Source organism: Canis lupus, chromosome X (genome assembly GCF_048164855.1).
Source record: "Canis lupus baileyi chromosome X, mCanLup2.hap1, whole genome shotgun sequence".
NCBI lineage: Eukaryota > Metazoa > Chordata > Mammalia > Carnivora > Canidae > Canis > Canis lupus.
The window spans coordinates 36043592-36067738 of record NC_132876.1 but is presented as its reverse complement, the minus strand read 5'-3'; the positions used below and the strand labels follow the sequence as shown (position 1 = coordinate 36067738).

Here is a 24147-nt window from a genome sequence, read left to right as displayed (position 1 = left end):
CTTCTCCTTCCCTTTTCTTTCCTTTTCTGTGTTTTCCAAATTGTGTACGGTGGAGGCCGAGAAAATTATGGCCATTCCACTTTAAGTTCAGCGTTAGCACAAATTACAGCCATCCCAGGCCCCTGTGAGTAAGAGCTGAAATTTACATTACTTCAGTTACAGGGGGAAGAAAAAAAAAAAAAAACCAGCTTACAGCTTAACGCCCTAGAAAGCCCCATATTAGAATGAGAACAGAGCCAAGCTCCAGCTTGTAAATAAACCCTCGGGTACTTGCATCGTTGTCGGCTCCTTGGTGGTTTCTCGGATTCGCAATCTTTTTTAAATTTTTTTTTAATTTTTTTAATTTATGATAGTCACAGAGAGAGAGAGAGAGGCAGAGACATAGGCAGAGGGAGAAGCAGGCTCCATGCACGGGGAGCCCTACGTGGGATTCGATCCCCGGTCTCCAGGATCGTGCCCTGGGCCAAAGGCAAGCGCCAAACCGCTGGGCCACCCAGGGATCCCATCGGATTCGCAATCTTGGGCACAACATTTGGGGGCTCGTCCAGGATCCGAGAGACCCCCAGGACCCCATCCGGAGGGTCCCACGTGTGGTGAGTGCACTCAACTTTTTCCACCTTTTGCGCGCATATTTTCTGAGAGCTCTAAACCGTACTTTTACCTGTAGGAATTCCAATCTGGATTGGGTCGACATCGGCTTAGGCAGATGCGCTGGCAGGCCGTCGACTGGGGGGTCTTGAGGAGACGTCCCTTGCCCCAGCCAGGAGGACAGGAGTCCTCATCTGTAAGGAGGGCCTGCTGCCAGCCCTTCGGGTTACTTTCTGTTTTGTCTCTGTGGCCGCACTGGAACGTTTGTCTGTATTGTTGGGTCCTTGTTAATCGTCTTTACAGTCTGTGTCTTGGTGTGGATTGGGGACCTAATGGTGGAGACACAAACCACTCCCCTGTTTTTGTGCCCAAGATTGCAAATCCCAGAAACCACTGAGGAGCCGACACCGATGCAAACACACGAGGGTTTATTTCCAAGCTCGAGCTTGGGTCTAAGTGTACCCACACAGCGGACTTGGACCCCGAGGTGGGTTTCAGCTTAGTTTTCATAGCCTGGTCTAGGGGATCTTCAGAAGGGGTGGAGGAATTTCAAGTTCTGTTTACATTTTGTTTTTTTTGTTTTTTTGTTTTTTTTTTTAAAGATTTATTTATTTATTCATTCAGAGAGAGCGAGAGAGAGGCAGAGACACAGGCAGAGGGAGAAGCAGGCTCCATGCAGGAAGCCCGATGTGGGACTCGATCCCTGGTCTCCAGGATCACAACCCGGGCTGCAGGCGGTGCTAAACCGCTGCGCCACCAGGGCTACCCTCTGTTTACATTTTGATATGGGGCTTTCAAGGGCGTAGAGCTCTGTTCTTATTCTAATAGGGGCTTCCAGCCCTTGGCTTGGGCTCTGTTCTCATTCCAGTAGGGGCTTTTAAGCTGCAAGCTGTTTTCTTCCTGTAACTGAAGTAAGGTAAAGTTCAGCTCTTATTCACGGGGCCTGGGATGGCTGCACTTGTGATAACGCTGAACTCAAAGTGGAATGGCCTTAATTTTCTTGGCCTCCACACTGTCTCTTATGCTTTCCCACTTCTCGGATGTTACGGAAAGAGCTCGTAATCTGAGCATAGACATACAGAGAGAGAGATTCCAAATTTATTGCATATCAGAATGGCCTACCTTTGATGAGGGATGGTCCCGAGAAGGAACTTTCCACCTACTTACTATCTTACAGGTTAAGGCCGTGATCTATTTTTTTTTTTTTTTTTAGGATAGTCACACACAAAGAGAGAGAGAGAGGCAGAGACATAGGCAGAGGGAGAAGCAGGCTCCATGCACTGGAGCCCGACATGGGATTCGATCCCGGGTCTCCAGGATCTCGCCCTGGGCCAAAGGCAGGCGCCAAACCGCTGCGCCACCCAGGGATCCCCAAGGCCGTGATCTTCAGGGACAAACCGGATGGCCACCCTACATCCTGGTCTGGCAGGACATGATCAAGAATTCCCCTCCTTAGCTAAAACCATTTTTACCCCTCAAAGCGCACAACTCGGCTGAAGGTAAGGAGAGACTCCGGGTCCACCGCCAGACTCTAGGGGCAGGTCTCCAGGCTGCCGCAGGCAAGCCTCCCAATCTGGCCAAGGTCTATGGTGTAAGACAGGGTAAGGATGAAAGTCCAGCGGCCTTCTTAGAGAGAATCATGGGGGCTTTAGGCAGTACACCCTATGAACCCAGAAGCCCCAGAAACAAAGGCCACAATTATCACGGCTTTTGTTAACCAGGCTGTTCCGGACATTAAAAAGAAATCGTAAAGAGTAGAGAGACTAGGAGAGAAGAGCTTGCAGGACTTAGTAATAGTAGCAGAAAGAGTCTATAGTAATAGAGGAAGTCTGGAAGAGCAGGAAACCAAACGAAGTAACCAGCAGACCTAAAACCTGGCCAAGATCCTGCTGGCCACAGCCATGGATGACCCACAGGGAAAACGGAGGCACCTAAAGAAGCAGGGACAGGTAAGGAGGATGGCCCTGGTCCGGGTCGGGAGTGCCCTAAACTGAACAAAAACCAATGTGCCCATTGCAAGGAAGAGGGCCACTGGGTGAAAGACTGTCTTAACAAAAGACCTAAGGCCCCTGCCAAGATCTTGGAGATGGAGGACCTGGACGACTAGGGGAGTCGGGGTTTGGCACCCCTCCCTGAGCCCAGGGTAACTCAGAGTAGAGGGGCAACCTGTTGAATTCCTAGTGGACATTGGGGCACAACACTCGGTTCTATTACAGACCCAAGGGAAATTGGCAAGCAAGACTTCATGGGTGCAAGGGGCCACGGGCACCAGACAGTACTCATGGACTACCCGAAGAACTGTGGATCTCGGCATGGGCTGGGTATCCCATTCCTTCACGGTCATCCCTGAGTGCCCCTACCCGTTGTTAGGTCGGGACTTGCTCACCAAGATGGGGGCACAAATTCGCTTCCACCCCGAAGGGGCAAAAATCTTAAACAAGGAGGGGCACCCAATTCAGGTGCTTGTCCTGAGTTTAGAAGACGAATAGCAAGAAGACCACCAATTACTTAACACTGCCCCCTCCAGATTCCCCCACCAGTGTCTCAGATAAAAATGGACGATGGGGAGCAAATTGATTGACTTTAAATGGCTCCAGATGGGACATAGCAAATAGGTCTTGAAAATTATCACTACTAAGCCTGAAACTTTTATTCTATTGAGGTTTCCTGAAGGTCACGTAAGTTCTGTTATCTTTTTGCAATTTGTTAGTAAAAAATTGGCTAAATTGATGGTTAATTGTCTGTTTCCAAGTTTTCGTAAGTAATTATTAAGATACCTTTCAAAGTCCTTGGTAACCTGAAATCTTAGTTACACTTTGATGATAAATGGAATTAAATTCATCGGACATCTAGGTATTTTCCAAACGGGAAAAAGTGCTGAAACGTTGATTTGAATCTGTTGGTGAACATGCTTTGTACTTAACTGTTTCGTAAATTTGCCGTCTAAAGAGTTCTGGTGTTCAAAAATCGGTTACTCCTTAGTTTTCACTGGAGACTGAGGTTCCTAGGAATGGAAAAACTCTGCTAAAATAAGACTGATGACTGATAAAGAAAGCAACTCTGTATGTAGAAGAGGAGATATGTAAGAAAACTGTAAGGACTGGGAATATATTTTTGTTCAAGGTAAAAGAAAGTAATTTTGTCCCAAAGGAGACTGACTGGAAAGCAATGGCTTGGGACAAATTCCGAATGCAGAGGAAGGTGTAAAAGGGTTGTGAAGGGAAATCCTTGGAAAGGAATTTTAGATGTGGTCAGGACAGACTAAGATCAAAGTAAATGGATTTTAAAGTACAAGAGTATAAAATTAAAAGTCTACTTTGTGTTCAAAAGTTTCCCTGATTTGTTGGTCTGCTCTTGATAAGAGCAGCAGTTTTGTCCGAGAAGGGGTCAGGTAGGCGGGGGCAGCCGTAACCACGGAGCCGGAGGCCGTCGGGGCAGGGCCACTGGCAGCCGGAGCGTCGGCTCAACGGGCAGAGCGAGGCCCGGGCCAAGGCGCTGACCACGGGGGAAGGTGCACGGATCAACACCTACGCCGACGCAGGTCCGCCTCCGCCTCCGCCACCGCTCACCCCCCCCCCCCCCGGAGCCCTGACGGAGAGAGGGCTTCTGGCAGCGGAGGGAAAGACTGTGAAGCGCCCAACAGCTCCTCCAACTCCCGAGGGCCCCCCGGCTGCCCGCGGCCCCGGCCGTCATCCGCTGTCTGGACCCGCCAGGAGCCGGGGCGCCGGGAGCCGACTCAGAAGCTCAGGAGGAGGCCCTTACGGCGACCCAGGTTTTAACAACCACGCGGCCTGATCCTCATCCGGGGGCTCCCACCCGGCCGACACCCCCAACTGTCCTGACACTGGCTTACGCCGGATCAAACGCTTGCCTCTGACCCAGTGCTCGCGTGGCTGGGGGAGGGCCGCAGACTCCGGCATCATCCTGCCAGAGGAACCGGGGCGGCGGGGCCTGTCCAAAATGCGTCGGAGCGCTCCCGTGGGGACAAGGGAGATGGGAGGCCTCGTACGACATGCAAAGATCACTATTAAAGACTCTCGAGCAAGGATGGAGCGGATTGTGGCAGGCCGCCACGCATGCCGGTTAACTAACGCCACCGCCCATGGATCTAACCGGGCACCCGGCTCCGGGGGGACCGCCCAGGAGCCTACTGGGAAGTGCACTTCACTGAGGTGAAACCTGGAAAATACGGCACAAGTATTTACTAGTGTCTGTAGATACCTTGTCAGGATGGACGGAGGCATTTCCCACCAAACATGAAGCAGCACAGACCGTGACCAAGAAACTGCTGGAAGACCTCTTACCGAGGTATGGTTTTCCTGTTAAGATTGGATCAGACAATGGACCAGGATTCGTCTCTAAGGGTAACACGGGGAGTGGCACTAGTACTTGGGGCAGATTGGAAATGACATTGTGCATGTAGGCCCCAGAGCTCAGGACAGGTAGACAGGATGAACAGAACATTAAAGGAGACCTTAACTAAATTAGCCCTGGAGCCTGGCGGGGACTGGGTGACTCTCCTCCCCTTCGCCCTATATAGGGTGAGGACCTCCCCATATGAGATGGGACTGACCCCCTACGAGATCAGGTTCGGTCTTCCTCCACCTGTTATCCCCAATTTAAAACCTGAGGTGCTTGCTGAATTTGATGATCACCAACTCCTTTTCTCCCTCCAAATGTTACAACGAACCCATGAGCAGGTGTGGCCTAAGCTGAGGGCCCTCTATGAGACTGGGCCACCCCCAGAGTCCTATTGATACCGGCCAGGTGACTGGGTGTACGTGTGGAGATACCAACACCAGACACTTCAGCCTCGCTGGAAAGGACCCTACCTCGTGATCCTGACCACTCCCACCACTCTCAAGGTGGACGGGATTACTCCTGGGTCCACTACACACAGGTCCGGCCAGCTGACCCACACGCCGTTCTCAGAGATTTTGTTCCAGAATGGAAAGGCCAACCAGACAAGGACAATCCCCTAAGCTAAGACTGTGCTGTTCTCACTTATTTCCCACCTCCAAGACTCCCTAGTCTGAGGTTGTCCTTCAAAATAGAAGGGGATTAGACAGTCTTCTTACAACAAAGGGTGGGGGTGGGGGGTTATGTGCTGCCTTAAAGGTAGGATGTTGCTTCTTCCCTGGGATGTAAACAGGAGCAAGAACAGCAACAAGGTAGGTTCGAATCCCGGTTTAATCATTCCCCCTGGCTTACTCTGAGAGCAACCTGGCCCCATGATTGGGTCCTTCCTTAGGTTCCTCTGAGAGGGGGAAATGTGGAGGCTGAGAAAATTAAGGCCGTTCTACTTTACGTTCAGCATTAGCACAAGTTACAGCCATCCCAGGCCCCTGTGAGTAAGAGCTGAAATTTACATTACTTCAGTTACAAAACAAAACAAAACAAAACACAGCTTACAGTTTAATGCCCTAGATAACCCCATATTAGAATGAGAACACAGTCCAAGCTCGAGCCTGTAAATAAACCCTTGTGTGTTTGTGTCGGGTGTCGGCTCCTTGGTGGTTTCTCGGATTCACAATCTTGGGCACAACAGTACAAATATATGAATGAAATTGATAATTTAAACGAACAAAATTTTTTAAGATTTTATTTTTTCAAGTAATGTCTACACCCAACATAGGGCTTGAACTCACAGCCCTGAGATCAAGTCTTATGCTTTACGAACAGAGCCAGCCAGGTGCCTCTAAATGAACAATTTTTTAAAAAACGATTTATATATTCATGAGAAACACAGAGAGAAGGCAGAGACATAGGCAGAGGGAGAAGCAGGCTCCTCGCAGGGAGCCCAATGAGGGAGTAGATCCCTGGACCGGGGAACGTGTCCTGAGCAGAAGGCAGACGCTCAGCCACTGAGCCACCCAGGCGTCCCCCTAAATGAACAATTTTTAAACTTTGTTTTTTCAGGGGCCCCTGGGTGGTTCAGTGGTTGAGCATCTGCCTTCAGCTCAGAGCATGATCCAAAAAAGTTCATTTTTTTAAAAAGGAGAAACTTAACCCTGCCTTAAATATTTCTGGAAAATATATTCAGTTACTCAAGGATCAACTAATTACCTACCAAACAAAAAATTACACTATATTCAAAAAGATAAAACCTAGTGTTAAAAAAAGGATTGACAGAGGATTACCTCCATTTCATCCTCAAACTTTCTGATTAGGTTCTTCTTTCCGGCTTATCTCTGATGCACACGAAAGACCCTGCTGGCAATGCATCCCATGATAGGAACGAAAACTAACCCTTTAAGCAATAAGGACTGCCCTGAGCTAGCAAGACCCCACCCATGATTGACCCCATACAATGACTGACCTGACCTTTAATGCCCACCTTCAATTACCCACCAGCCTTTGTCCCCCATCTTCTTTTCTTTTTAAAGATTTTATTTATTTATTTGAGAGAAAAAAAAAAAAACACAAGCAGGGACAGTGGCAGGCAGAGGGAGAGGGAGAAGCAGGCTCCCTGCTGAACAGGGAACCCCACACGGGGCTCAATGCCAGGACCCCAAGATCAAGACCCCAGCCAAAGGCAACCGTTTAAACAACTAAGCCATCCAGGTGCCCTGTTGTCCCACATTTTCTTTATATAAAACTAAAAGCATTTTCAGCACTTAGGAGACAGTCTTTGAGACGTTAGTCCACTATCTTCCCAGAGTTGGCCTCTCTAAAACAAATTCCTTGTTTCAGCACCACTCGTCTCTGCCTCTGGATTTTGTCAGTGGCAAGTGGCCAAAGTCAGTCTGTTTAGGGTCCCCGAAGACAGGTGCTCTTGCACCTCTGTGTCCTGGCTACAAGATAACCAATCCAAAACATAGTCACTGATGCTAAGCCTCATGTCAGCAAACCAAAATGTAATACCTAATCTAATTGCAGCTTCAGCCTCTTGGTAATATAATCTTTAACCAATCAGTCTGGAATTACTAGTGAGTGCTAGTGAATAAATCTGCCTGATAGAACCTTTCCATCACTCTTTGGAAGGCAACCTTGCCTGAAACAATGCACTGGTTGCCAATAAACTTCCATTGTTTTCCCCTTTCTGTCTTTAGAAACCTTGTTTTCTATAGCTCTTCAGAGCTCCTACTTGCTAGGTGGATACTGCCTGATTCATGAGTTGTTGAATATAGCACATTTAATCCTTAAATTTACTTAGTTAAATTTTGCTGTTTAATAGATCTGGTGGCAGTGTAGACCTGAAGGAGATTTCTAACAGCTTCGGGGACAAGAGAATCCCAGGTATGGCACCCAAAAACACTTTTGAAGGGTGCCTGGATGGCTCGGTGGTTGAACGTCTGCCTTCAGTCCAGGTTGTGATCCCAGGGTCCTGGGATGGAGTCCCACATTGGGCTCCCCATGGGGAGCCTGCTTCTCCTTTTGCCTATGTCTCTGCATCTGTGTGTGTGTGTGTGTGTGTGTGTGTATGTGTGTGTCTCTCATGAATAAATAAATAAAATCTTGGGCAGCCCCGGTGGCGCAGCAGTTTAGCGCCACCTGTAGCCCAGGGCGTGATCCTGGAGATCCTGGATTGAGTCCCACATCAGGCTCTCTGCATGGAGCCTACTTCTCCCTCTGCCTGTGTCTCTGCCTCTCTCTGTGTCTCTATGAATAAATAAATAAAATCTATAAATAAATAAATAAATAAATAAATAAATAAAATCTTTAAAATAAAACACCCTTTTGGGTTCTCTTTCTTGCTATTTCTAAGGGCCATAGATAGGTAAGTTCCTCTCAATTCTGAGCTCAGTTCTCTTTGCTTGGAGCTCCGGATCTAAGTGACTTTCCACAGTTCCTTATTTGATTGGAATCCCTCCCTGAATTCTCTCCCCAATCTCCCAAATTTCACACTGGAAACTGATGGTGGTTACCAGATCAAGTCTTTTTTTTTTTTTTTAAGATTTTTATTTATTTATTCATGATAGACACACACAGAGAGGCAGAGACATTGGTGGAGAAAGAAGCAGGCTCCATGCAGGGAGCCCGATGTGGGCCTCAATCTCAGGACCTGGGGATCACACCCTGAGCCAAAGGTAGATGTTCAATTGCTGAGCCACCCAGGCATCCCCCAGATCAGGTCTTGAGTTGAACTGGGTCCAACTTAAAAAGCAGAATGGGAGAGCAGCCTGGGTGGCTCAGAGGTTAGCACCGCCTTCAGCCCAGGGTGTGATCCTGAAGACCCAGGATCGAGTCCTACATCTGGCTCCCTGCATGGAGCCTGCTTTTCCCTCTGCCTGTATCTCTGCCTCTCTCTCGTGCTCTGTGTCTCTCATGAATAAATAAATAAAATCTTTTTTTTTTAAATAAAATCTTTTTTAAAAAATTAAAAAAAAAAAACAGAATGGGTTTGGATAAGACTAGGTTCAATTTAAACTAGACAGAGTCCAGTGAGAGACCACAGGTGAATACCAGCTTGTTTTAAGTAAAGGCTATTGCTAATGGGAAACTTGGAGGAAAAAAAAAAAAAAAAAGCCATACAATTGGTGAGCATGGATCGAGCACTTATAAACTTACAGACCACTTGCCTGCTACCTAACTTGAAGACTCCCATGTTGGGGTAAGTTGATTACAAAACAGTTTAGGTGGACTGTAGGTCACCTGCCAAACAAGAGAATTTCATACAACAATGGTACATTGTAAAATACCATACAATCCCCAACCCAGTGGCACATCCCTCTTGGGTGCTAGTTTGGCTCCAAGAGACCCAAAAGCTTAGCTAAGAAAACGAGATTGATAAAAAGTTAAGTACACAACCTTCCGGCATGCCTACTGAAGGCCATCAGCATAGTTCCTAGACATAAAATATATCTAAGAGCTATGGTTCCAGAAGCTATAGATAGCTATAAAAATGGCAAAATCATGCTAAGGGAGAAGCAGGGTCCATGCAGGGAGCCTGATGCGGGACTCAATTCTGGGGGTACAGGATCACGCCCCAAGCCAAAGGCAGACTCACTTAACCGCTGAGCCACCCAGGCATACCAGGGAGCCAGATTAAGGGCTTAATCCCAGGACCCTGGGATCAACAAGTTTCCAAAATCTTATGGTTACCTGAAAACTTAAAGTTTTGTAAGTTAAGTTAAATGATGAGTTAAGGTTAATTTATTGAATAACTAGATCATCTCCAAATAAACTAAAATACTGAAACATTACTAAAAATCAGTTTATCCAGGGACCATGGGGGGCTCAGTAGATTAAACAAATGCCTGCCTTCAGCTCGGGTCATGGTCCCAGTGTCCTGGGATTGAGCCTCACATTGGGCTCCCTGCTCAGCAGGAGAGCCCTTTCATCCCTCTCCCTCTGTCCTCTGCCCTCTGCTCCTGTGCTCTCCCTCTGGCTCACTCTGTCTCTCAAATAAATAAATAAAATCTTTTAAAAGGAGGGGGTGGAGAACAGGTATATCAACTTTTGGCTTCCTTTACAGAGGAACTAACAATATTTGGGTCCAGTAGTAAACATGCTTTGTGCCATACTGAAAAATTTACTATGAGAAAGCATATGTTTCTAAAAATTACAAAAATTATTTCTGTATTTGCCAAGCTATAGAATGCTAGCATAAGAAACAGTCCATAGGGCAGCCTGGGTGGCTCAGCGGTTTAGCACTGCCTTCAGCCCAGGGCATGATCCTAGAGACCCAGGATGGAATCCCACATCAGGCTCCCTACATGGAGCCTGCTTCTCCCTCTGCCTGTGTCTCTGCCTCTCTGTCTCTCATAAATAAATAAATAAATAAATAAATAAATAAATAAATAAAATCTTTTAAAAAAAGAAACAGTCCATAATTGTTTACTTCTTAATTTTCAGTAGAAAATAAAGTTTTTAAAGACTAAAAATTCTAATATATGTAATTAAAGCTACTAGAAATAAGGGGAACATCTCTGTATGCAAGGAAAGAAGAATCTATATTTTCAGTAAGATAAGTTATAAGGAATGGAGATGCATTACATTGAAGAAAAAGAAATTAATTTTGTCCTAAAGTGAAGCTGGCTATTTCTGAATGGGAAAGAGTAAAAACAGGACAAAATCTGAATGTAAAAAAGAAATTCATAGAAGGGCACCTTGTTGGCTCAGGCAGTAGAGCATCTAACTCTTGATCATCTCAGGGTTGTGAGTTTGAGCCCCACATTGAGTGTAGTGATTACTTATACCTGTGTGTGTGCATATATATGAAAAATACATTTAAGAAAAGAAATTCGGGACGCCGAGGTGGCTCAGCATACTTGTGTAAGCTCCATGCAGTCTACACAAAGGTGTTCCTACCCAAACCTTTAAGACTGAGAGAGGTAGCTCTTTGATCTAACTGATAGAAACAAACCCAAAGGGTGCCTGGGTGGCTCAGTTGGTTAACCGTCTGCCTTTGGCTCAGGTATGATCTCAAGGTCCTGAAATTGAGCTCCGCTTTGGGTTTCCTGCTCTATGGTGAGCTTGCTTCTCCCTCTCCCTCTGCTTGCCACTCCCCCTGCTTGTGTTCTCTCCCTGTCAAATAGGTAAATAAAATCTTTAAAAACAAACAAATCCAAAAAGAAAGAAAAAAAAAAGACACAGAGAAATATGATCCAAATGAAACAAAAAGATAAACATGAGTAGAGCTTAAATAAACAGATAAACAATCTACCTGATGAAGAGTTTTATATAATGGTCATAAAGATGTCATTGGACTTTAGAGAAGAGTGGATGAACTCAGTGAGAACTTCAACAAAAAGATACATTAAAAAAAAAAAGAGGGCAGCCCCCGTGGCGCAGAGGTTTAGTGCCGCCTTGCAGCCCAGGGCGTGATCCTGGAGACCCTGGATAGAGTCCCACATCAGGCTTTCTGCATGGTGCCTGCTTCTCCCTCTGCCTGGGTCTCTGCCTCCCTCTGTGTCTCTATGAATAAATAAATAAAATCTTAAGAAAAAAAAAGAAGAAAGAAAGAAACATCAAACAAAATAGAAGAATACAATAACTGAAAAATACACTAAAGGGAATCAACAGCAGATAAGAACATACAAAAAATAGATCAGTTATCTGGAAGACAGAAATGGAAAGCTTGCAAGCTGAACAGCTAAAAGAGAAAATAATTTTTTATAAAAAGATTTATTTATCTATTCATGAGAGACAGAGAGAGGGAGGGAGAGAGAGAAGCAGATTCCCAGCAGGAGCCTGAGACAGAACTCGATCCTGGGTCCTGGGACCATGACCTGAGCCGAAGGCAGCTGCCCAACAGCTGAGACACCCAGGTGCCCCAAGAGAAAATAATTTAAAAATGAGGATAGGTTGGGACACCTGGCTGGCTCAGTAGTTGGGTGTCTGCCTTTGGCTCAGAGGGTGAACCGGGGTCCAGGGATGGAGTCTGGCATCTCGCTCCCTGCAAGGAGCCTGCTTTTCCCTCTGCCTATGTCTCTGCCTCTCTCTCTGTGTCTTTCACAGATAAATAAATAAGATCTTTTTTAAAAAAAATGAGGAGAGACACCTGGGTGGCTCAGCAGTTTGGTGCCTGCCTTCAGCCCAGGGCATGATCCTGGAGTCTCGGGATCGAGTCCCATATCGGGCTCCTTGCATGGAGCCTGCTTCTCCCTCTGCCTGTGTCTCTGCCTCTCCCTCTCTCTGTGTCTGTCATGAAAAAATAAATAAAACCTTTAAAAAAATTTTTTTTAAATGAGGATAGGACCTTAAAGACAACATCAAGCATACTATAGGAGATCCAGAAGGAAAAGAGAGAAAGAGTAAGAAAACTTATTTGAGGAAATAATAGTTGAAAACTCCCTTAACATGGGGAAGGAAACACATCCAGGTCCAGGAAGCACAGAGTGCCCCAAATAAAATGAACCCAAGGAGGTCCCCACGAAGATACATAATAATTAAAATGTCAGAGGTGCCTGAGTGGCTCAGTCAATTGAGCATCTGCCTTTGGCTCAAGCCATGATCCCAGAGTCCTGGGATTGAGCCCTGTGTTGGGCTCCCCACTCAGCGGGAAGCCTGCTTCTCCCTCTCCCTCTGCTTGCCATTCCCTCTGCTTGTGCTCTCTCTCTCTGTCAAATAAGTAAATAAAATCTTTAAAAAAATAACTAAAATGTCAAAGATTAAAGATAAAAAGAGAAACTTAAAAGCAGCAAGACAAATTAACTACTTATGTAGTTACAAGGGAAATACCATAAGGCAGGACGCCTGAGTAGTTCAGTGGTTGAGCATCTACCTTTGGCTCAGGGCCTGATCCTGGATTCCCAGGATCGAGTCCCGCAGTGGACTCCTTGCATGGAGCCTGCTTCTCCTCCCTTTGCCTGTGTCCCTGCTCTGCCTCTCTTTCTGTGTCTCTCATGAACAAATAAATAAAATCTTAAAAAAAAAGGGAAATACCATAAGGCTATCAGTTGATTTGGGGTGAGTTTATTATTTTATTTATTGTTACTTATCTTTTATTTTTAATTTTTTTAAAGATTTTATTTATTTATTCATGAGAGACACACACACAGAGAGGCAGAGACACAGGCAGAGGGAGAAGCAGGCTCCATGCAGGGAGCCCAACATGGGACTTGATCCCAGGTCTCCAGGGTAGCACAGTGGGCTGAAGGCGGCACTAAACTGCTGAGCCATCTGGGCTGCCCTTTTATTTTTAAATTAAAATTTTTTTTAAAATTTATTTGAGAGAGAGAGAGAACAAGCAGGAGGAGCATCAGAGGGAGAGGGAGAAGCAGACAACTGACTTTGCAGGGATCCTGATGCAGGGCTTGGTCCCAGGACCTTGGGATCATGACCTGGGCTGAAGGCAGATGCTTAACCAACTTAGCCACACAGGCACCCCTGTTATTATTTTTTAAACATTTATTTATTTATTTGAGAAAAAGAGTGGAGAGAGAGGGAGAGGGAAAGAAAAAAATCTCTCGCAGACTCCCTGCTGAGCTTGGAGCCCGACATGAGACTCGATCCCATCACCTACAGATCATGACCTGAACCAAAATCAAGCACTGAACACTTAATCAACTGAGCCACCCAGGTGTCCCTATTTTATTATTTTTTTAAGTAAGCTCTATGCCCAATGGGGTGCCTGAACTCATGACTCTAAGATCAAGAGTCACATGCTCTACTGACTGAGCCAGCCAGGCTCTTCTATCAGCTGATTTTTTAAAAAAAATTTTAATTTATTTATTTGAGAGATAGAAAGCATAAGGTGGGGAGGAAGAGGGGCAGAGTAAAAGGTAGAGGGAGAAGCAGACTCCCTGCTGAGCAGAAACCTGGTTCAGGGCTTGATCTCAAGACCCTGAGATCATGACCTGAGCCAAAGGCAAATGCTTAGTTGACTGAGACACCCAGGCACCCTTTAGCTGATATTTTAGCAGAAACTTTACAGGCCAGAAAGGAATGGCATGATATATTCAAAGTGCTGAAAGGAAAAAAACCTACTACCAAGAATACTTTACCTGGCAAGGTTATCATTCAGAATTGAAGGAGAGATAGAGTTTCCTATACAAACAAAAGTTAAAGAAGTTCATCACCACTAAACCAGCCTTATAAAAATGTTAAAGAGACTTCTTGGGATGCTTGGGTGTCTCAGCAGTTGAGCGTCTGCCTTCGGCACAGGGCGTGTCCCAGAGCACTGGGATCTAGTCCCACATCGGGGTCCCTGCATGGAGCCTGCTTCTCCCTCTGCCTGTGTCTGCCTCTCTCTCTGTGTCTCTCATGAATAAATAAATTTAAAAATCTTAAAAAAAAAAAAAAAGAGAGAGAGAGACTTCTTTAAGTAAAAAAAAAAAAAAAAAAAAAAAAAACCACTACAAGTAAGAAAATTATGAAAGGGAAAAATTCCACAGGTACAAGCAAACATACTAAAGGTAACAGATCAATCACTTATAAAGCTAGTACGAAGGTTAAAAGACAAAAGTAGTAAAATCAATTATATCCAAAAAGTAGTTCAAGGACTTGGACAGATAGAATAAAAATATGTACAATCTGATATCTTATACATAAAATGTGGAGAACTAGTAAAAATGTAGTGATTTTAGGATGTGTTTGAACCTGAGTAGTCATCAAATTTATAGGCTGCTATATGTTTAGGATGTTATATATGAACCTCTTGGTCACCACAAATGAAAGACCTATAACAGATACACAAAAAGTAAAGAGAAAGGAATCAGAGCATAGCACTAAAGAAAGTCCTTAAAAAATTAAAATAGAATAAAATAAAATAAAATAAAATAAGGAGTGCCTGGGTGGCTCAGTTGGTTAAGCACCTGCCTTTGACTCAGGTCATGATCTCCAGGTCCTAGGATCAAGCCCTGCTTCAGGCTTCCTGCTCAGCAGGGAGTCTGCTTCTCTCTCTGTCTCTCTCCCTCTGCCCCTTCCCGTCACTTATTCTCTCTCTCTCTCAAATAAACAAAATCTTTTTTAAAAAATAAATTAAATAGGGATGTCTGGGTGGCTCAGCAGTTGAATGGTTGCCTTCAGCTCAGGACATGATCCCGGGGTCCGGGATTGAGTCTCACATCAGGCTCCTTGTGGGCAGCCTGCTTCTCCCTCTGTCTATATCTCTGCCTCTATCTCTGTGTCTCTCATGAATAAATAAATAAAATCTTTAAAATAAACAAACAAATAAATAAAACAAAATAAAAAAGAAAGTCTGCAGTCATAAAGGAAGAGAGCAAGAGAAGACAGGAAAAGAGATGGAATCACAAAAACAACCAGAAGACAATAAAATGGTAATAGGTACATACCTAGCAATAATTACTTTAAATGAAATGTTCTAAAGGCTCCAATCGAAAGACAAGCTGGCTGAATGGATAAAAAACCAAGACACATCTCTATGGGAAGTAACACACTACAGACCTAAAAACACATAGACTGAAAGTGAGGGGATAAACACACATATTCCACACAAATGAAAGTGAAAAAAAAAAAAAAAAACAAGCTGGAGCAGCAATACTTATATCAGACAAAATAGACTTTATTTTTTTTTAAATTTTATTTATTTATTCATGAGAGAGAGAGAGAGAGAGGCAGAGACACAGGCAGAGGGAGAAGCAGGCTCCATGCAGGGACCCCAGACGTGGGACTCCATCCCAGGTCTCCAGGCTCAGGCCCTGGGCTGAAGGTGGCAATAAACTACTGAGCCACTGGGGCTGCCCCAAAATAGACTTTAAAACAAAGAGTATAACAAGGGATAAAGGGTATTACACAATAATAAAGTGGTTAATTCAACAGAAGCATATAACAGGGCAGCCCTGGTGGCGCAGCGGTTTAGCACCGCCTGCAGCCCAGGGTGTGATCCTGGAGACCCTGGATCGAGTCCCACGTCAGGCTCTCTGCATGGAGCCTGCTTCTCCCTCTGCCTGTGTCTCTGCCTCTCTCTCTCTCTGTGTGTCTCTATGAATAAATAAATAAAAATATTAAAAAAAAAAAAGAATCTCATGCTCTACTGACAGAGTCAGCCAGCCACCCCTCTACCAAACATTTAAAGAAGAATTAATACCCATTGTCAAAAGTATTCCAAAAAATAGAAGATGAAGGGAATTTTCCAAATTTATTCTTTAAGGCCACCATTACCCTGATACCAAAACCAGACAAAGCCATTACAAAAAAAGAAAACTACAAGCCAATATCTCTGATGAAATGCATGCAAAAATCCTTAACAAAATATTAGCAAATCAAATTTAAAAATATATTAAAAAGATCATTCATTATGATAAAGTGTGATTTATTCCAGAGATTCAAGGATGGTAATATTCACTATCAATTTATGTGATACAATGTATTAATGAAATGAAGGATAAAAATCGTATGATCATTTCAACAGAGAAAAAAAATCGATAAAATTCAACATCAGTTCATGATAAAAACTCAATAAAGTGAATTTAGAAGGAACATACTTCAACACAATAAAGCCCATAGATAACAAACCCACAGATAATGTACTCAATGGTGAAAAACAGAAAGCTTTCCCTCTAAGATCAGGAACAATACAAGGATGTCCACTTTCATGACTTTTATTCAACATAGTACTGGATGTAAAACTATTAATATTTGCAGGTGACATGAAAGTATATATAGAGGGCAGTCCCAGTGGCCCAGTGGTTTGGTGCTGCCTTCAGCCCAGGGTGTGATATGGAGATCCGAGATGGAGTCCCATGTTGGGCTCCCTGCATGGAGCCTGCTTCTCCCTCTGCCTGTGTCTCTGCCTCTCTCTCTCTCTCTCTGTGTCTCTCGTGAATAAATAAATAAAATCTTAAAAAAAAAAGAAAGTATATATAGAAAATTCTAATGACTGTACCAAGAAAACCTATCAGAACTAATAAATGAATTCAGTAACATTACAGGATATAAAATTTACACAAAGGGGTCTGTTGCGTTTCTATATACTGATAATGAACTGGCAGAAAGAGAAATTAGAAAATCAATTCCATTTATAATTGCACCAAAAAGAATAAAATGTCTAGGAATAAATTTCACCAAGGAGGAAAAAGACCTGTACTTTGAAAACTATAAGACATTGATGAAAGGAATTGAAAATGACACAAATGGAAAGATGTTTCAAGTTCATGTATTGGAAAAATTAATACTGTTATAATGTCCATATGACCCAAAGGAATCTACAAATTAAATGTAATTCCTATCAAAATACCAACTGCATTTTTCACTGAACTAGAACAGACTATCCTAAAATTTGTATGGAATCACAAAGACCCCAAATAGCCAAAGCAATCTTGAGAAAGAAGAACAAAACTGGAGGTATCACAATTCCAGACTTCAAGCTATATTGCAAAGCTATAGTAATCAAAGCAATATGGTGCCAGCACAAAAACAGACACATAGATCAATAGAACAGAATGGAAAGGCCAGAAATAAACTCATGCTTATACAGTCAATTTTGTCAAAAGAGGCATGAATATATAGTAGGGAAAAGACAGTCTGTTCTATAAATAGTGCTGGGAAAACTGGACCTTCTTCATGCAAAAGAATGAAACTAGACTGCCTTCTTATACCATACACAGAAATAAACTCAAAATGGATTAGAGATCTAAATGTGAAACATGAAACTATAAAATCCTAGAATTGAAAAACCGGCAATAATTTCTCCAACATCGGCCATAGCAACTGTTTTCTAGATATGTCTCCTCAGGCAGGAAAAACAGAAGCAAAAATAAACTATTGGAACATCATCAAAATAAAAAGCTTTGCACAACAACAAAACGAAAAGCCAACCTACTGAATGGGAGAGGATATTTGCAAATGACATACCAACAAGCAATTAATATCCAAAATATATAAACACAAGAAAAACAAATAATCTGGTTAAGAAATGGGCAGAGGACCTGATTTTTTCCCAAAGAAGACATTTTTCCAAAGAAGACATGCAGATGGCCAACAGACATGTGAAAAGATAGTCCGCATCACTAGTTATCAGGGAAATGCAAGTCAAAATCACAATGCGGGAGAGCCCTGGTGGCAGAGCGGTTTAGTGCCGCCTGCAGCCCAGGGGTGATCCTGGAGACCTGGGATCGAGTCCCACGTCGAGCTCCTGCATGGAGCCTGCTTCTCCCTCTGCCTGTGTCTCTGCCTCTCTCTCTCTCTCTCTCTCTCTCTCTCTATCTGTGTGTGTGTGTGTGTGTCATGAATAAATAAATAAAAAACAAAAAACAAAAAACAAAATCACAATGCGATATCACCTCACACCTGTCAGAATGGCTAATAACAAAAACATAAGAAACAACAAATGTTGACCAGAATGTGGAGAAAAAGGAACCCTCATGAACTCTTGGTGGGAGTGTAAATTGGTGCAACCACTGTGGAAAACAGTATTTATTTATTTTAAAAGATTTTATTTATTTGTTTATGAGAGACACAAAGACAGAGAGAGAGGCAGAGACACAGGCAGAGGGAGAAGCAGGCTCCATTCAGGGAGCCCGCTGTGGGACTTGATCCAGGGACTCTGGGATCACGCCAGAGCTGAAGGCAGACGCTTAACCATTGAGCCACCCAGGCGTTCCAGAAAACAGTATTTAAAACATTAAGAACAGGGACATCTGGGTGGCTCAGTTGGTTCAGTATCCCACTCTTGATCTCAGGTCAGATCTTGATTTCAGGGTTTTGAGTTCAAGCCCTGCACTGGGCTCACTTCTCAGGTATTCACCCAAAGAAAAGGAAAGCACTAACTTGGAAAAATACATGCAGCCTTATGTTTCTTGCAGCATTATTTATAATAGCCAAGATATGGAAGCAACCAAAGTGTCCATTAATTGAATGATAGGTGAATGGAAAAAGAAGTGGTATAAATATTACTCTGCCATAAAAAAGAATGTGATCTTGCCATTTTCAAGAACATGGATGGAATTGGAGGGCATTAGCTAAGTGATATAAGTCAGAAACAAAAAGCCAAATACCATATTATTTCACTTACATGTGGAATTTATGCATTTTAACTACACTGGAATTAAAACATGTATTTTCTTTATGTTGTATTTGTATAGGTGTATTTTATAAGTGTTCCAGAAATTATATAAAACTCTTAAAGTCTGAAATATGCTGGTATAATGTTATCATCATAATTCTTGTTATCATTTTAAAATTTGTGTTTCATACGGTTTCCTGGGTGGCTCAGTAAGGTAAGAGACTGCCTTTGGCTCAGGTCATAATCCCAGAGTCCTGGGATCGAGCCCCACATCAGGCTCCCTGCTCAGTGGGGAGCCTGCTTCTCCCTCTGCTTTTCCCCTTGCTTGTGCTCTCTCTGTCAAATCAATCTTTAAAAAATAAATAAAATAAAATTTGCATGTCAAACAATTAACCAAATTTCCTTATCAATTCCATTATAATTAACTCTAATCAGATCTTTAACAATGGTCATTTTTATAAGTCAATCAGAGCAAGACAATTGCCATATGATTTCACTCATATAAGGAATATAAGAAACTCCCTCAGTGAGGGAGACAAACCATGAGAGACCTTTAACTATGGGGAAGAAACTGAGGGCTGCTGGAGGGGAGAAGGGTGGAGGGATGGGGTAACTGGGTGATGGGCATTAAGCAGGGCACATTATGGGATCCCTAGATGGCGCAGCAGTTTGGCGCCTGCCTTTGGCCCAGGGCGCGATCCTGGAGACCCGGGATCGAATCCCACATCGGGCTCCCGGTGCATGGAGCCTGCTTCTCCCTCTGCCTGTGTCTCTGCCTCTCTCTCTCTCTCTCTGTGTGACTATCATAAAAAAAATTAAAAATTAAAAAAAAAAAAAAAAAGCAGGGCACATTATGTAATGAGCACTGGGTGTTATATGCAATTGGTGAATTACTGAACTCTATACCTAAGACTGATGATGTACTATATGTTGCCTAATTGAATTTAAATTTTTAAAAAAAGGGTGTTTATAAAAGTCTTTTGTCATTAACAGTTATTTACTCAAGTGCTTTTACAAAAATGTTCCTGCAAAAGTGTGTCATCTTCTAGGAGATTCATAGAATGGACTCTGGTAAACACAGATTTCTGATAGCTCAAGATCATAAAAATGAACTGGATAAGAATTTTCATAACTAATGAAACAACTGGATCCTAGCAGAATAAAAATTAATAACATAAGGCTAAATGAACTGAAAAGAATGATTATAATTATTGTGACTTCTTCTTTGAAACATTGCTGCTTCTTTAGGTTTATTTTTCCAAAATTGAGGAAACCTTTTCTCTTGTTTATGACTTAAAATAATTTGATGAAGTGTACCTTTGTAAACAATGATGACACACTCACTTTTTCTCTCTACCTGATGGCTTCAGAATCCAGAAATTCTTTTTTTTTTTAAAGATTTATTTATTTATTTGAGAGAGAGAGAGCACGTGAGATAGGGAGGCACAGAGGGAGAGGAAGAGGGACAATCCTAAGCAGACTCCCTGCTGAGTGCAGAGGCCATTGTGGGGCTCCATCCCACCACCTATGAGATCATGACCTGAACTGAAATCAGGAGTCGGATGCATAACTGACTGAGCCACCCAGGTGCCCTAGAATCCAGAAATTCTTGAGTTCTTCTATGGCAAATAATTCTTTACATAAATTCAATAAGAATTTGTTCTCTTTGTAACAGGACACAATTAGAAACATCAGTTATATTACCAAGGCTTTGACTGAAATCTCGTATTTTTTTTTTTTTGAAATGTCATATTTGACAGAGATGTGTGCAGACTCAAAGATGATCAGAGGGGGGAAAGAAAGATGACCAGAGAGTTTTAAAAACTAAGATTGACTTTATGAAGCCAATATGCTCTTTGGAAAAATCAGCCTGGTACCTTGTTTATGAGGTTTCAGGAAAGCAACCTTAAGAAGAGATTAGGGGTGTCTGGGTGGCTCAGTCGATTAAGCATCAGACTCTTGATTTAGGCTCAGGTCATGACCTCAGGCTCCTGGGATTGAGCCCCACATCTGGCTCTGTGCTCACTTGGGAGTCTTCTTGGGATTCTCTCCCTCACCCTTTGTCCCTCCTCCGGTTCTTTCTGTCTAAAATAGATGAATAAATCTTTGAAAAAAATGAGCTTATATGGTCAATTACTATTCTTGCTGCACTTATGTAAATAATCATAGCAAATTTAGTGTAAACAAATTATTTTCGGTTAAAAAAAGGGCAGGTAATTATAGAAAGAAAAATTATGTTAGTACCTTTTTAATATTAGATTCTAATCCTATTAATTGCCTTAAGGTTTTGTTATATACCTATAACTGGACTGGGTCCTGAATTCTTCTGGTTTCCTTAAATATCTGGCTATAGGGACGCCTGGGTGGCTCAGTGGTTGGGTGTCTGCCTTTGGTTCAGGGCATGATCCTGGAGTCCCAGGATGGAGTCCCACATCAGACTCCCTGCATGGAGCCTGCTTCTCCTCCCTCTGCCTACGTCTTTGCCTCTCTTTCTCTCTGTCTCTCATGAATAAATAAATAAATAAATAAATAAATAAATAAATAAATATCTTTAAAAAAGATCTGGCTACAACTTTTTTTTTTAAGATTTTATTTATTTATTCATGAGAGACACAGAGAGGAAGGCAGAAACATAGACAGAGGGAGGAGCAGGCTCCATGCAGGAAGCCCGATGTGGGACTTGATCCTGGGACTCCGGGATCACATCCTGAGCCAAAGGCAGATGCTCAACCGCTGAGCCACCCAGGCATCCCAGGCTACAACTTTTCAAACGAATATTTCCAATTTTCTCCCACCCTTCCCATTTGGAATCACTTAGAACAAAGACTACTATTGAATCTCCTTGGAAAGGTCTAGATCAGGTCTTCCTCACTAACCAGATGGCAGCAAAATTTCGGGGACCTGATCTTTGGATATATGTCACAGCTAAAGAAGTCTCCACCTGATATCTGCCCCTCTACACCAGCCCTCGTGATTTAAAATTAGCTCCTTTTGGCAGGTCTCAACTTCCCTGTTGAGGAAGAAATATAAATATGGCTATGAAGAGGAACATCTCCTTAATTCTTGAAAATATTGCAGAATCTGTTGCTAATGCAACAATTGTCTGACCAAAGTCTTTAGTCTCTCTGGCCAAAATTATTCTTCTTCTTTTATTTAAAGATTTTTAATTTATTGGGATCCGTGTGTGTGTGTGTGTGTGTGTGTGTGTGTCTCATGAATAAATAAATAAAATCTTTAAAAATTTTTTTAAATTTATTTATTCATGAGAGACACAGAGAGAGAGAGGCAGAGACATAGGCAGAGGGAGAAGTAGGGTATCTGTGGGGAGCTGGATGCAGGACTCGATCCTGGGACCCCAGGATCACACCCTGTGCTGAAGGCAGCCGCTCAACTGCTGATCAACCTAGGTGTACCCTGGCCAAAATTCTTCTTGACTGTAGGATAGCCCTTGATTATGTTTTAGCTGAATAAGGAGATGTCTGTGCTGTGGCCAATACCACCTGCTGCACCTGGATTAACACTTCTGGGGAAGTTGAAACCTAGTCACATAAGATCACTGAGCAAGGCACTTGGCTTAAAAAGGTGACTCCTTCAATGGGGTCTCTCCTTGACTTACTTGATTTTAATTGGCTTGGGCCTTGGAGACCATGGCTTTGAAGTGCACTCCAGACATCGGTAATTATCCTGCTTGTAATAATCATAGTAATCTCCTTGGTGCACTGTATTCTCTCAAAAGTTTTAAATGCACGTTCACAGCTGCTAACCATCAAGAACATGACATCCCTAAAACTGGAATGTCAGAAAACGAATGAAAAAAAATGACCAACTGAGAAATTGTGAGCCTGAAGTTGTGACCTGTGAATACCACAGAGTCAGCCAAACTGTGGTGACCTGTGAGTATCACACAAATTATCAACAAAAACTGGGACAACTTGAGAGGTAGCTGTAAGCAGCACTAATGCCTTAATATTTGGTGACATCTCAGCTGATATCAGAGGGGCTGGGGATTGCTAAGAAAGAGACAACAGATCCAAAATGGAGTCACTTAAGCTATGTCCCACATCACCAAACTGAGACTTAATACCTAATCTAATTGCAGGTTCAGACTTTTCCAGGAATGTAATCTTTAACCAGCTGATCTGGAATTATTTGGTCAACACTAGTGAGGAAATCTGCCATTAGACCCCTTCCTTAGGAAAGCAACCTTGCCTGAAACAATATCCTCTTTGCTAATAAACTTCCTTTTCCTACCCCTTTTCTGCTTTAAAAAAACCTTTCCTTTCCTGCAGTTTTTTTTGAAAGTTTTTTTTTTTTAAAGATTTTATGCTCAACCTCTCAATTTGAGACAGAGAGCATGAGTGGGGGGGGAGGGGCAGAGGGAAAGGCAGATACAAACTCTCCACTCAGTGGGGAGCCTGGTGCGGGCTCCATCCCTGCTAAGGCAAGGCTGGAACCTGGGATCCAGAGCCAAGCCTCCTGGGATCCTGAGCTGAGCCAAAGGCAGATGCTTAACCGACTGAGCCACCCAGGTGGCCCCCTTTCCTACAGTTCTTTGGAGTTCCTTTCTATTTGCCAGGTGGGATGCTTCCTAATCCTTTTTTTTTTTAAGATTTTATTTATGTATTCATGAGAGACACAGAGAAGAGAGAGAGACAGAGAGAGAGAGAGAGGCAGAGACACAGACACCGGCAGAGGGAGAAGCAGGCCCCATGTAGGGAGTCCGATGTGGGACTCGATCCTGGGACTACAGACAGGATCACACCCTCGGCCTCGGCCGAAAGCAGGCTCCAAACCGCTAAGCCACCCAGGCGTCCCGCTTCCTAATTCTTGAATCAATAAATAATGCCAATTCAATTTTTAAATTTATTCAGTTGAATTTTGTTGTTCAACATAAGTAATAGAAATCATTGTGTTCCCAAAAGTGTCTGTTAGGAACATTATAACAGGGGTTTCTGGTTGGCTGAGTCAGAAGAGCAGTGACTCTCAGTCTTAGGGTCTTGAGTTCAAGCCCTATGCTAGATGTAGAGATTACTTAAAAATAAAATTCTGGGGGGTACCTGGGTGGCTCAGTCGGCTAAGCAGCTACCTTGGGCTCAGAACGTGATCCCAGTGTCCTGGGATTGAGTCCCAGCATGGAGCTCCCAGGGAACTCAGTAGGGAGTCTGCTTCTATCTCTCCCTCTCTCTGTGTGTGCTCGTACTTTCTCT

General features: G+C 43.3%; 1 protein-coding gene across 2 annotated transcripts in view; it reads left to right on the top strand.

Annotated features, from left to right (window-relative positions):
• The first annotated feature begins 361 nt into the window (after nucleotides 1-361).
• Nucleotides 362-24147, top strand: part of LUZP4 (leucine zipper protein 4) — a 73530-nt gene continuing 49744 nt past the window's right edge. The window contains exon 1 of one of the 2 annotated variants that reach the window (XM_072815660.1): nucleotides 362-593. In XM_072815660.1, the coding sequence (XP_072671761.1) occupies nucleotides 407-593 (187 nt within the window). In that variant the 5' untranslated portion in view covers nucleotides 362-406. The remainder of the gene's footprint in view (nucleotides 594-24147) is intronic. The other variant, XM_072815658.1, reaches the window with a different exon arrangement.